At 38.8% G+C, this 13425-nt stretch overlaps 1 protein-coding gene across 1 annotated transcript in view; it reads left to right on the forward strand.

The window, feature by feature from the left end:
* clstn2a (calsyntenin 2a) overlaps positions 1-13425 on the forward strand; it is a 149122-nt gene that overhangs the window by 112306 nt on the left and 23391 nt on the right. Inside the window, exons 7-9 of the mRNA XM_006786719.3 lie at positions 2395-2580; positions 3242-3499; positions 5687-5808. Of these exons, the coding sequence (XP_006786782.2) occupies positions 2395-2580; positions 3242-3499; positions 5687-5808 (566 nt within the window). The remainder of the gene's footprint in view (positions 1-2394; positions 2581-3241; positions 3500-5686; positions 5809-13425) is intronic.

Below are 13425 nucleotides of genomic sequence, written 5' to 3' on the forward strand. Positions count from 1 at the left end.
GCTATTATTTATCCATCAACCAGGCTGCTCTTTGCCAATTTCTAAGTACACAGAAAATCCTGTGGGGGGCTTATTATTTTCTGAACTATTTTTAGGACATTTTAAGCTTGTGTTACTGACAGTGCAGCAATGACAGCAAACAAGAAACACAGAGTTCATGACCATTGTCTTAAATCTGAAGCCAAGGACACAAGTTGTCTTTGTATATCTTGAGAAAAATATGGTATTTAAATAAAAAAATACAAACAAAAAATTGCAGAGGTGGTTTACGAAGTTTTTCAAGCCGTGAATACTGCAGGTATGAACATCAGGGGGGCATCACAGGGAAGCCGAGTAGCTTCTTTATATCTTGCAAAGACGGCAAAAGAAGCCAGCAGATCGCTAAGTACTGTAAACATAACTAAATGAAAGTGATCTAGATTAAGAGATTACATCACAGACGGCTGAAGATCTTCAGTTTAAGTCCCGTATGATACATTCTGACCAAGGAACTGCTTTGGCTACAGTTTAACAGTTTAAGTTATTTTAGTGTAACTTTTTATGATCCAAAACACATTCACGTTTGGTTTATTACTATAGATAAAATATTGGTGTAAGCAGATCTTTCATAGATTAAAGTCCAAGGTAAAATCCATTAAAACCAGGAAACTAAAATCATGATGAGAAAGACCAGGCAGAAACCAAAAACACAAAGAGTTAGGAGAAACCAGGAGGAAGAAATTAGAAGACATAAGGGAAAAGACACAAGTATAAGACAGGACTATAAATACACTGGGAGCTGACTGGCGAATGACAGTTGAAGATAATCATGTAATCAGGGGGGAGACAAGGACAGGAAGGAAAGCTAACACAGTTCATGAAAGAAATCTAACCTTCAAAGCAAAACAGGAAGCGACCAAGAGACACAAACTAAACAAGGAGACAAGAATAGTCACTTAAACATGAAGACGGGGAAAAGGAAGCACTGGAGGACAAAGGCATATGACATAGAAATTAATCAGAGGGGGCAATGTATACAGAAAAGACTGAAATAACAAACACAGTGTAGGACCTAAGGCCTGATACAAGTCAAACACTTAAAACTGGAACAGGAGCCAGAAGGCAAATTATACTGCACTAATGTACTCAGCATACAGGTCTTCAAAGCCTAAACTAAGGATAAAAAACCTCAAACACTAGAATAACAGTAAAACTGAGACAGAAACACAAATTCATATATATTACCTAAGAATGTAAAACCCAAAAACAACACAACACCTTCAGGCGACGACAATCACTTTGACATAAGTTGGCATTAAATACATCATACATTAGTCCAAAGGGATCACACAAAAATACAAAAAATTAGTGTGATTTCAACTGGTTTTGGCTATGGGGTAATTTATTGAGGGATGTGTAATACTGAGCGCAACATCACACAAGATAAATATAATAGAAACACTAATTATTTCTAAAGGTCATCTCCATGTCATAGGCATTAACACAACAGGACTAAAGAAAAAACTAATTTAAGAATACAGGAGTCGTGTCTATTTTTATACCAAAACATCCAGCATTGCTCAACATGAAACTACTGACAGGAAAAATGTCTCCTGGAGCTGGAGGACTCTTCTTGTTGCTCACAGAGAAAAATAGAGAATTATTTTTGAGCTGCAGATGGTATCAAAGTGTTATCATGTCGAATCTCGCTTGATCTCATGTGCTGCTAACATCCTCATCAAAGTTGCATTATTCTTTGTAATTTGGCTCATAAAAGAGCCCATACTGCACAACCATTAACCCGCGTTTAGCTTAACGTAAAACCATTAATCCATAGTAGCTTATGAATAAAACATAATGCAGTGATGCATTCAGGCCAAGTCCTCTGTACACATAACCTTATTTATCATCTGTGTGTAAAGGTCGGCTGTGCCTCTGCAGCTGCTCTTTTGAAGAAGTCTCTCTGGCATTAATACAAGCTCCACCTCACCTCTCACTTCTCTTTGCCTACCTTATCACAGTCTGTTTCTCTCTGTGTGATTTTTCTCAGGAGACTTGATATCATATTGTGTGGGTTTAGCAAGAGCTACCAGGTTTCCACCACCAACACAGAGATTTCTATAAGGAAAAATCTAAGTTATGAATCTCTTTCACCACCATGATTCAGTAAATATAAGTAAACACCTTGTTGGATGACCCTTCCCATCCTGTTTCTAAGATGTGATTTAATATCAAGCTCATTACAACTTGTGTCTTGATGCCTAATTTCCTTCTTATGTAATATGGGGTGAAAAGATCATTCAGATAACTCCAGAGAGCAACTGAATACCTTCAGGTTCACAGCAAAAGACCACTGATATGACTAAATAAACTCCCTAAGGTTTACAAACTGTTGCAGTGATTTTGTCCTTTCAGGTTGGAACAAACGGGTGGACTATGAGCCTGGGACTGGGAGCAAGCAGCTGTTTCCCAAGATGCACTTGGAAACGTGTGGAGGTCCCTTATCTGGCGTGAAAGCAATGGTAGAGCTGCAGACAAATCACATTGGAAAGGGCTGCGACCGCGAAACATATTCTGAAAAGTCTCTGCAAAAACTCTGTGGTGAGGAAAAAAGGAGTGTGGGTGGAGGGTAAATTAATCTAAATGGAAGTGAGGAATGTTGATGCCCTGTTGAAATAGGGTGGTGCCATTTTAAATGGACTCTGATAATAATGAGAGACATGGAAAACTTTAATCCGAAGAATGAAAAACTTCTTGACATCTGAACTCTCGATGCATTTTAATAAGCCAAATGCCTGCATGCCATTTTACTATTCCGGAGTGACATTACATCCCATTAATAGCCTGAGGCAAGTTTATACAGTAAATGTGAAAACGCTGTGAAACTGTGCCTTCAAATCTGATAGGTAACTTTATTCGTTTGTAATTACTGCCAGAAAGGGGGAACAGGTAATTGGATTACTTTTTTACCGGAGAACAAATAAGCTTGTAAAGGTTTTGTGCATTAAACATTTTGTGCTTTTTGAACACCCACTCCCAACAAAGAAACAAAACTCAATTAAAAACAGTCCATCACATCATTTCAACCAAGCACATAATTAAATTACATTGAAAAACACATACAGATGGCAGCTTTACCGAATTGCATTGAAGTTTCTAATTATGCTGTGTCTTTGTTGCAGGATGAATGTTGACTATATAAGTAGACTGCATGCTACATTAGGATAGATGGATTTATTAATCATGGCTTTGTGACTTCCAGGTGCAGCATCAGGCAGCACTGACCTCCTTCCTGCCCCCAGCCCTTCCACAAACTGGACAGCTGCTCTGCTGACGGACAGCGGCAGAGACAGCGACCTTATCTACAGATTTGATGGGCGTCAGGCTGCAAATGTCCCAGATCACGTGGTGCCACAAAACCTGACAGACCAGTTCACCATAGCAACATGGATGAAGCACGGGCCCAGTCCAGGACTCAGAGCCGAGAAGGAAACCTTACTGTGCAGCTCTGACAAGACCGGTGAGGAAATCATTTCACTGTGCTCACTTATAAGATCCAGACTACACAAAACTAAATGGCAAATTAATCTTTTCATTAAATTCAGTTCGCTGACATTTGAAGACCAGTATGTTCCTCCTGCAGCACTACTGGAAACCACTGACCTTTCAGTGACACTTAAACATTTTGTCCTTTGTCCTACATTGCAAAACATACCATAAGAAATCAGAATCAGAAAGGGTTTTATTGCCAAATGTTGAGCAGGTTTACAACATTAGGAAATTGCTGCGGTACTTAGTGCAAACATACTGTCATATAACACTTAAATAGACATAAAAATAAAAATAAGAATTAAAAGTGCTAAGTAGATAGATATATACATGAGTGCAGGTGGTGATCAGTGCCAAACATGGAATGATGCAGTGAACACAGCGTAGGGTCATGTGTTAGTGGTGGGAACAGTCACACGGTTATTGTTCATGAGTCCAACAGCAGAGGGGAAGAAACTGTTCTTATGGCGAGAGGTTCTGGTGCGAATGGACCGGAGCCTCCTGCCTGAGGGGAGCAGGTCAAACAGACTGTGTTCAGGGTGAGAAGGGTCAGCTGAGATCCGAGCTGCACGCCCCAGTGTCCTGGAGGTGTACAGGTCCTGCAGAGATGGGAGCATGAGCCCTATCACAAATCAATAATAATAAAAAACCAAAAACATTTCAAAACAACCGGGTAATTAAGCTGAGACCAAAGCCCACAGTGGCAAATGCTCTTTAAAACTTTTTCCCCACTGCATCTCTGAACTGAGCTGCCTGCACTGTGTAATTAAACAAGCCATCTGCACATTGCACGCGCTCACAATGGTCTCACAGATGGCTTATTAGCTTACGAAATTAGTAGCCTGATCTTGTAATGCAAAACTGCAGAGCAGTTTATTGTAGACCACCAGCATCTTTTAAACCACTTTTTATTTGTAATCTTTTTGCTTAAGAATGTGAAAAGTACCAACAGTTTCCAGCTGTGAAATAAAATGTTTTGAATCCCATCACTCCTCTGGGTGTGCCAGATGATATGCAGGGCCAGTGATGAGCCATATCACCATCACATTCATTTTCATGCCATTATAGTGATAACTCATGTATGAAGAGTGTATAATATGTTCCTAAATGCATGATCGCACTGAAGTTTATCATATTCAATTGGGGTTTTTTTTAACAAATGTTCCTATTTTTATATTGAAGAGTTGAAGAGTAATAGAAAAGCAGAAAACAGAAAAAAAAAACAGAAAAACACACTATAAATGAAATTAGCTAATTGTGACTTCTAACAGAAAACTGTATTAGAATTAGAAGCAATCACCCCTTTTACACGTCTTATGACTTAATCACACTAGAGTAAAAATGGGAAGCCAACCTCTTTGCAACAAGGAAAAATTGGTGGTTGGCTGGTGATTATGTTGATTTTTTTTTTTACATTGTTTGTAAATAGCTGCCGTGACCAGCTCGGCATGCAACACTCACTGCTTTCACTCACAAGCCAATTGCACAGGTCGCCTGGTGGGAGGGAAGTTGCAGCCAAACAATCGCAGTTTCAGACAGATTGGCAAATGTTTGCAAATAATTTTCATCTAACTTAAAAATTCAGACAGACTTTGTCTTTGAAGTATGCATTTTAAAGGCAATTGGATTGGAAGTTAAGCCACACAGTCACGGTAATTTGGTCATCCTGCAGTCTACAACCACTTCTTTTCCATAGTGTGACTGGAGCATTAGCACTGCTTAAAAAACTTGTGATAAATATCTTTATTATATGATTATATGCTAAATAAATATTCATTTTCACACCAGTGAAAGACTAAAGTTGGTTCTTCCATTAAAAACACCAAAAACGATTAAGTTAAGTACCAGCTCCTCAGTGCGGGTGTGTGTCCATAAGGAAAAAATGCAGATATGCAAGCGGCTCAAACCACACTCACTAAACTGCCTTTGTTTAGTTGACTGATGTGGAAAACCCATTTGATGTGAAAGTAAAAAGCTGTACTCTATGCCAATTTTTGAACTGAAGGAAAAACAAAATTACTGACATGAACATGAGCAACATCAATTTTCCTTGAAATAAACCTGCTGATTAGAACATTGTGTAATTTAAAACTGCACTATATTCAAATGTGTGCACGTTTTTGTATGACCATGCCTCTTCTTGGTCTTCCCATTGTAGAGATGAACCGCCACCATTATTCTCTGTATGTTCACAACTGCCGCCTGGTGTTTCTGCTCAGAAGAGATTTCACTCAGCTTGACACTTTCAGACCTGCTGAGTTCCACTGGAAACTGGAGCAGGTATGGAGTACATATTTGTGTGTGAGTATGTGTCCTATTTAAATCTGAATATAGATTCAGGGTGATTCTGTAAAGCAGGGCTTTTATTCATTCTATAGGGAAGGGAGAGGCTTTTCATTTTAATTACTGAAGGCCTTTCATGGCTTTTGTCTGCTTGGTGCATGATATAATACAGTAAAAGACACCATTATCCTACACACGTACTTAGACTCACACAGAAGTACAGACCAAAAGAGGAAAGTCTGTTTAGTTATGGGTAATAGCTCACCCAGCAGCAGATCTCTACTGCCTGTCATGCCTCTGGAGAGTTGTTGAACTAATTTGCACTGAAGGTCTGTGTTTCAGTCCTGCAGGGAACCTTTAAGAGGTAAAAAGTTGCATCATGCAGTATAGTGTTGCGTCTACTAGAAGAATGCAAATAAGAGAGTTTTTTTTAATCTCACTGAATGTTGCAGGGAGTAACTATTGCATTAAATAAAATGCACTGCAGGGAGGTAAAAAGTTTTAGTCTTCAAAACGACTTCTGTTTTTAACCCTGTCTGTTTAGAACAATGCAGACTGTCAAACTGATGTTTAAAGGTCAGGTACATAAGTGAGAGGGACACTTAAATGAGAATCATCTGGATAAAAGGAAGCTACTCCCCGCAGCTCTTGAAACAGGCGTTGGTGAGAGTTGCATTCAATTCAGTTTTATTTACAGAGCACCAAATCACAACATCTGCCTCATGGTGCTTTAAACTTCAAGGTAAAGGTTAAACAAGATGAGAACAAAACACAGACTGATGGCAAATTTAATGATATGTAACAGCGGTATGTAAACACCTAGAGAGTGAAAAGAGGTGAGTAAAAAGAAGTGCTCAGCTTAACACAGCACCTCAGCAGTCTCAGCCTACAGCAGCATAAGTAAGTGATGCTTCAGGGTCAGAGAATCTAACCCTAACTATAAACTTTATCAAAAACGCGTGGTCTTAAAAAGTGTAATCTTAAAAATGGAGTGGCTGTCTACTGGGAGCTGCAAGATATTGCACAGATGAATAAAAACACTCCAACATATTTGTTTAATGTGCATCTTAAAGGACATAGGCTAGCATTTATAATGTAAAAAGTATTGGTCTCAGCACTTAACCTTGTGGAATTCCATGGTTAAGAAGAAGACTAACCATTTACGTAGAAAAAAAATGGATCTGCTAAATAGGCACAATGCTCCCATCAAATTGAAATGAGCTAATATTTTCATGAAATAGCAAAATGCCTCCATTTAAATATTTGATATGTTTTCTATGTTCTATCATGAATAAAATATGGGTTCATTCAATTTTCAAATTATTTCTGATTTTATTTACATTTTAAACAGCAGCTCAACTTTTTTTGGGAGATCATGTTTGCATTTACATATTGTCTGTTTGCGTGCACATTACTGAAACAGCGTGACATTTGCAGAGCTCATGAATATGTGACTCATTTCCCTTCCTTAAAGGCTGTCTTTCCTCTTTAACTCGCGTTTAATCAACTCAGCGAACGATTGTCTGTTTGGCGCTGTTGTTGTTGTCATCAAGTTGCTCTTATTTCTTAAGTGTTTGTATTAAAATCAAGGCTTCCACCAAGTTTAGCTGCAAAGTTTGTGTTTTGTGAAAAGGGCAGAAGTTTAATCACCCAAATATATGTGCAGAAAGAAAGCAGCCAGAAAGTAATCTAGTTAAATCATTCACATGGTTCAATTTTTCATCTGATTATTTTATCAGAAGGGTTGTTTTCGCCCTCTGCCACCGTTTTGAGTCAGTGTGAGTCTCTTTATTGTGTCTGCGTAGTGTTAGCGTTTTTTTTTTTTTATTATTATTATGTTTGGGCTTAAATGTAACCAGTGAGTAAAGGAAGTCTCATATGTATAGAAGATCATAAAATTCCTCATGTCTAAATAATTTTGATGATAATCCAGTGAACCCTCCCAGCTCACCACTGTAATAATGAATGCTAGCTATATATCTAATCTAATTGTTTACTCTTGGGATGGCACATTTATCAGCCACATTTTGAAATTATTAGAAAATGCCTCATAATTATGGAGAGTTCTCAGAAGTTTCCACTCACAAAGCAGATTATAAGAGATTTGTATTTGGTCTTTTTGTCGGTGCAATGGTGCATCTCAACCCTGGCTTATGGTTTATATTTTATCTGTAGGGTTGCTCTGAAAAATAAGTGCAAGTTCATTTTCTTGGTTTTTTCCTTCTTTTTTTTTCATTGTGAGGGCATATGCAGTAATTCCCTGCATTCATACAAACATCAGTGTATCTCTTGGTTGTCATCTTTGTTAGTGGTGGTGTGTACCTTCCAGGCAGAACAGTTGTTTGTTGCAGGTCACAGGTACAACAAAATGTGTTTTTCTCAGGTGTACCTTCCAGCCAGGTAGCTGTTTGTTCTAGGTCAAAGGTAGATTGAAAAGTGCTTTCCTCAGTCCACTGTTATTTTCTCCTGTGGCCCACAGAGGTGGATGTGACAAAGAGAAGGGCACCCAAGCAGCAGATTGCTAAGTTTTCCAAGCAAACAACCTCAAGACATGGTTCTATTTCTGCTTTGCTTTTTCTCATTCTCTCTGCATCTGTTATCTTTCTCCTATTACCTCTCTCTCAGTCTTTGCTATTACACGCACACAGACACACACAGACACACACACACACACACACACACACACACACACATATATATATATATATATATATATATATATATATATATATATATATATATATATATATATATATATATATATATATATATATATATATATATATATATATATATATATATATATATATATAGTTCATAGTTCAGATAGTGGGGATCCCATTTGCTCCTTTAGCTGGATCTTGTGAAAGACCGTGGAGGGATTATGCTGTGCAGTCAAAGAGAATTTGTGATGGTGCTGCTCACCACTACAAATCACTTGTGCAGAGATTCTCATTAAATATAAATGGAAACTGGTCTGAAATACCAGCGGTTAATGAGAGGAGTACATAAATGAACAGAGCAAAGGAAAAAAAGTGATTATCGTGAACTGATTATGACTGTGATTTGCTGCAGTTTTTTTGTCATGTTTCTTTATCAAACGCCAGAGCATAAGTTTAAGGAGATAGAAATAGAAATACATGCATGAAACTGATGTGTTATTGTTAAATCTAAGTGCAAAAGGGTCATTTTAGAAAGAAATGCTCCTCTTTAAAACTTAAGAACAGATATCAAAATCTGATCTGTGCCCTGAAGCAGTACACAGTATTTGATATGTGAGTACGGCTGATGCCAACCGTCTACAAAAAAACCCTATTTGGATTTTTTTCAGATGGCAACCAGGGACCATCATGCCAATTAGTTCTCAGACCAAACCCATCAAAATATTATGTTTACCAGACAGCCATGTATACGCACTCACGCATGCATGCACGCACGCACACGCACACAAAAAGAGAGAGAGAGAGAAAGCAGCACTGGGGCGTTAAAAGGTTTGAGGGCTACTTCCACTGCTCTTTATTTTGCAGGCATTAGTGAAACCACACTTAGCTTTAAATTTCATTTTGATCTTCACTAAAATCTTTTTGACAGAGAGACATATAGACACCCGCCGAAACTTTGTAATCAGTAGCTTTAACTGGTCTTCATCCCAGCAGTGACAGAGAAGGCTGTTTCCAGCTGAGGTCACAGAATGTTACTTCCTTCCACAAGTTTATAAAAACACAGAAACAATCATAACCGGATTCCTTGGTTGCAAATAACACTCTACTTTTACTGTACTGAACGTAACGGCATAGACTAACAACAAGCTGGAAGTATCGCTAAAGCAAATGGAGTGGAAAGTGGAAAGACGCAGGTCAAGGTGCATTCACACTATTGTACCACAGTGTACAGTACTGTGCAAAAGTCTCAAGCCAGTAATCATTTCTTTATGTTTTTAAATGAATATGGCAAAATAATGCAGCTACTTACTGAATGATGTGCAAACATATGTGGAAATACAATACATAAGGCAAAAGCAGAGTTTCTCCCTTGAAATTCAATACCGCAGTTTCAAGTATGGCCACCTTTATTCTACAACACTGTCTGACCTTTCTTCTAATTTCTTTAAGTAGTCTTCTGGAAAAGTTCTCCAGGCTTCTTGAAGGACATTTAAAGCTCTTCTTTGGATGTTTCTGCATTTTGTTCTGTTCTCTGTCAACATGATCCCACACTGCTTCAATAATGTTGAGGTCTGAGGTCTGATAGTGTTGCACTGTGTGTTTTTCTATCCAGGTATGCTTGTATTGCATGGTGCTTGGGGTCATTGTCATGCTGAAAAAGCTGTTTCCAATCAGATGCTTTCTAGATGGTATGCAGTCCCCAAACCATGACAGAGCCTCCACTGTGTTTTACAGATGGCTGTAGGACACTCACAGCTGTACCTCTCTCACGGCCTCCTTCAGTACATACTGATGATGATTGGAACCAGAAATGTCAAGACCAGAATTGCTATTGTGTGTTAATACCTTGAGTTAGATTCATAGACCCGTATTAAGTGGGTTCAACTAAAAAAAACAAAAAAACATTCCTCTGAAAATGGTCAGGTATAAGGACTGGACTGAAAATGGTTGAAAAAGTGGCTAGTGTCCAAAACGGCCTTTAGAAAGCCTGGAGGACTATTGCTCAGCACTTTAAAAAACTGCAAGTAATTCTTGTTCCAGCAAAATATAAAGAAATGAAGAATGGCTCAGGACTTTTGCACAGTACTGTGGATAGGAAAAGTAATAGAGTAGCAGTAATGTTGTATTAAGAGTTTTCTGGAAGTGCACAGAGTGTTAGACAGGATCATGAGTTTGAAGCTGGAAACCGAAGGGCTGATGTTGAAGGTTGTGAACACCATAAGTAGTTGTCAATTAGAAGAGAGAGGAATTCTGGAGTAATTTGGATGAAGTGGTAAAGAGCATTCCCAGTAGGGAAACAGCAGTGATTGAAGTGGACTTCAATGTGGGTGAGGGGAACAGGCAGATGGTCTGCTTTGATGACTGCTAAAGTCAGAAGAAGGTGGTTTGACTGAGTGACCAGTGACCACCAGTATGATGGTGGCTTCTCAAACGTAAATCATAATTCCACTAATCTTCCTATTAGTTATCCTTCACAAGCCAAAGGGACTATCACTGTTTAGTGATCAATGAAGTTCATCTCCTAGATTCAGATGTCATGTAAGCAGAGGACATGAAATAAGGTATGCTTCATTTCTTTCATATAAACTGGTTCAGCAAACCAGAGATTGTCCTTGTCGGCTCCCTGCACGGAGTACAAAGTACTACTAAAGATAGATTGTACCAAATGATAATGCATTGCACTTGTAGGCTGAATCACACTGAAACCAAATAATGAAATTAAGTCTGTACTCTCAGCATTAGCTCTACTTCCAAATGCCTTTCTTTCGCACTACTGAAAGAATTTTTAACATTCACTGCTGAATGTTACACAATGTATTATATATTAATAGTGCATATTAATACTTATTATTTAGTATCTCAGAGTGCCTATAGTGCTTAAAACAGACTAAACTAAGAACAGGAACTGCCAGAGTGCCTTGAGGTGAATAATGAGTACAAGAGTAGTGGAGGCTGTTGGAAAAAGGACTGTGGTAAGAAGAGGAAGAAGAAGAAGGGGTGACTGTGGAGTGTCACAGCTGCTTCGTACTGTCCTTGTATCCCAGCACTTAGAAAGGACACCCAATGGCTTCCGCAGCAACTCCATTTAGCTCTATTGATTTTGCAATTCTGAGCCTAAGAGAGGAGGGGTAGAGTGTGATGAAAGCAAGCTGGCAAAGAGCGAGGGAGAGAGAAGCCTCCATTTTCCATGTCGATCGAATACTCTGAAGGAATGTCACATTGGACAGAAACCGTTATGCACGCATCTACAGGCACTGACTTATTTATGAGTTTATGTGAACACAACCATCCACACAAACACACACACACACACAGGATGCCTGCTTTTCCTTTCAACTTCTCAGTGTCGGTAATGGACTAAAGGATGAATCACTACCCATTCTGAACATTATTCACTCTCCCGAGTCTGGAGAGCCTATCGGTACAATCCAGCTGTCGTTCTTACCAAGTCCTATACAAATCAAGAAACACTCTCTTTAAATTTCCTGCAAGTCAAGAGTGTGAGCTTTAATGTGCACCTACACCTTTCTATATTTCCCCAAAGTCAAGAGCGTGTCCATTAAAATCAAATGCTTCATAGAGAGAGCACAAAATATAGTTTATTACAGAAGGGTTAGAGGGGAATCAAGTACCCAGTATTTTTCTCAGCATAGTTGTGAGATTTTGAAAGGATTAAAAGATTTCTTTTTCTTTTTCACATCAATTCAAAATAACAGTAAATATGACAGGGCATGGTGAGAGCTCCCATGTTGTGAATCACAAAACCAGCTCTCCGATTTCACCAATTACACCTCTCACAACTTCTGCAGAACCCCTGCTATTTATTGTTTATGTCTGAGATCAATAATGAGGACTGAATGCTGGAGTTAGAGCAGAATTGCTCTTGTTGTTTGTCTCTAAAGCCATCTACAGTTATCTGCCTTATCTGCCTGTTTCCACCATGCCTATCGTGCCATGGCTTGTTCTCTGCCCTGTGTGGATTAAAAGGCCCCGTTTGTTTCCCGAGAGATTAATTGGATGGTGTGGGTGGTTGTGGTGTGGCGTGCATTGCCTCTCCTTCTGTTTGTAATAGATAGCGCCTATGCAGAGTATGAGAATTTTTCATCTCACACACAAGAGACTAATAAATGTTTCAATTTTACATCTAATTATGCATATCCACGTGTTATTTTCCTACGTGAAGCCTCGGGGCGTTGCAGCTGGAGTGAGTTTTGTTTGCTAGAGCAGATTTTTAAAGCAAAAGCATCTGGAGCGAGAAGACAAGACAGAAAGGCAACCACGCTTTGTGATAGATGAGAGCACTTAGTTTAAAAAAAATCCGACTCCATAATTTCTTTCAGTTCATGTCATGTTTTCTCTCTTATTTACCATGGATCACTTTCATTTTGCAATTTAATCTACTGCAAGGACTCAAATGCAGCATGTTTTTGAATAGACAAACACAAGTTGGCACTGGAAATCACATTTGTTCCTTTCTGAGAGTGCAAAACAGAAAAAGACAGTAAGCAACTGAGGAAATGTTAAGAACTGCCTCGAGCAAAAACACTCAGTGTTTATTTCATTTCTAGCCTCTATTTTTCAAATGCCTTCATTTGAGAGCTCAGCTGGACTTTGTCCGCTTTAGGTGCTCCCTTCATCTCTCTAAATGTAAATTTCTTTGCACTCTGTGTGTGCTCGGGCCGGAGGGTGAGGGATAGCAGGAGTATATGTGTGTGTGTGTGTGTGTGTGTGAGAGAGAAAAAGGCTTCTTAATGCTCCTTATTGAGTACTTTGCATACATGGTGAGTGCACTACACAATGTACTAACAGCTTGTTTCTTCCATCGTTCTATTTACCACTTCCAGTCACTCCACACGTCTCTCCAACTATTGCTTGTCTGTTCTCTTCTCCTTCTCCAATTCCTGCCTTCAGTTCATAAAAAAAAAGTCTGTTCACATCAGCGATAAGGTAG

The sequence above is a fragment of the Neolamprologus brichardi genome, chromosome 18 (genome assembly GCF_056152115.1).
Source record: "Neolamprologus brichardi isolate AB-2024 chromosome 18, ASM5615211v1, whole genome shotgun sequence".
In the NCBI taxonomy this organism is placed as follows: Eukaryota; Metazoa; Chordata; class Actinopteri; order Cichliformes; family Cichlidae; genus Neolamprologus; species Neolamprologus brichardi.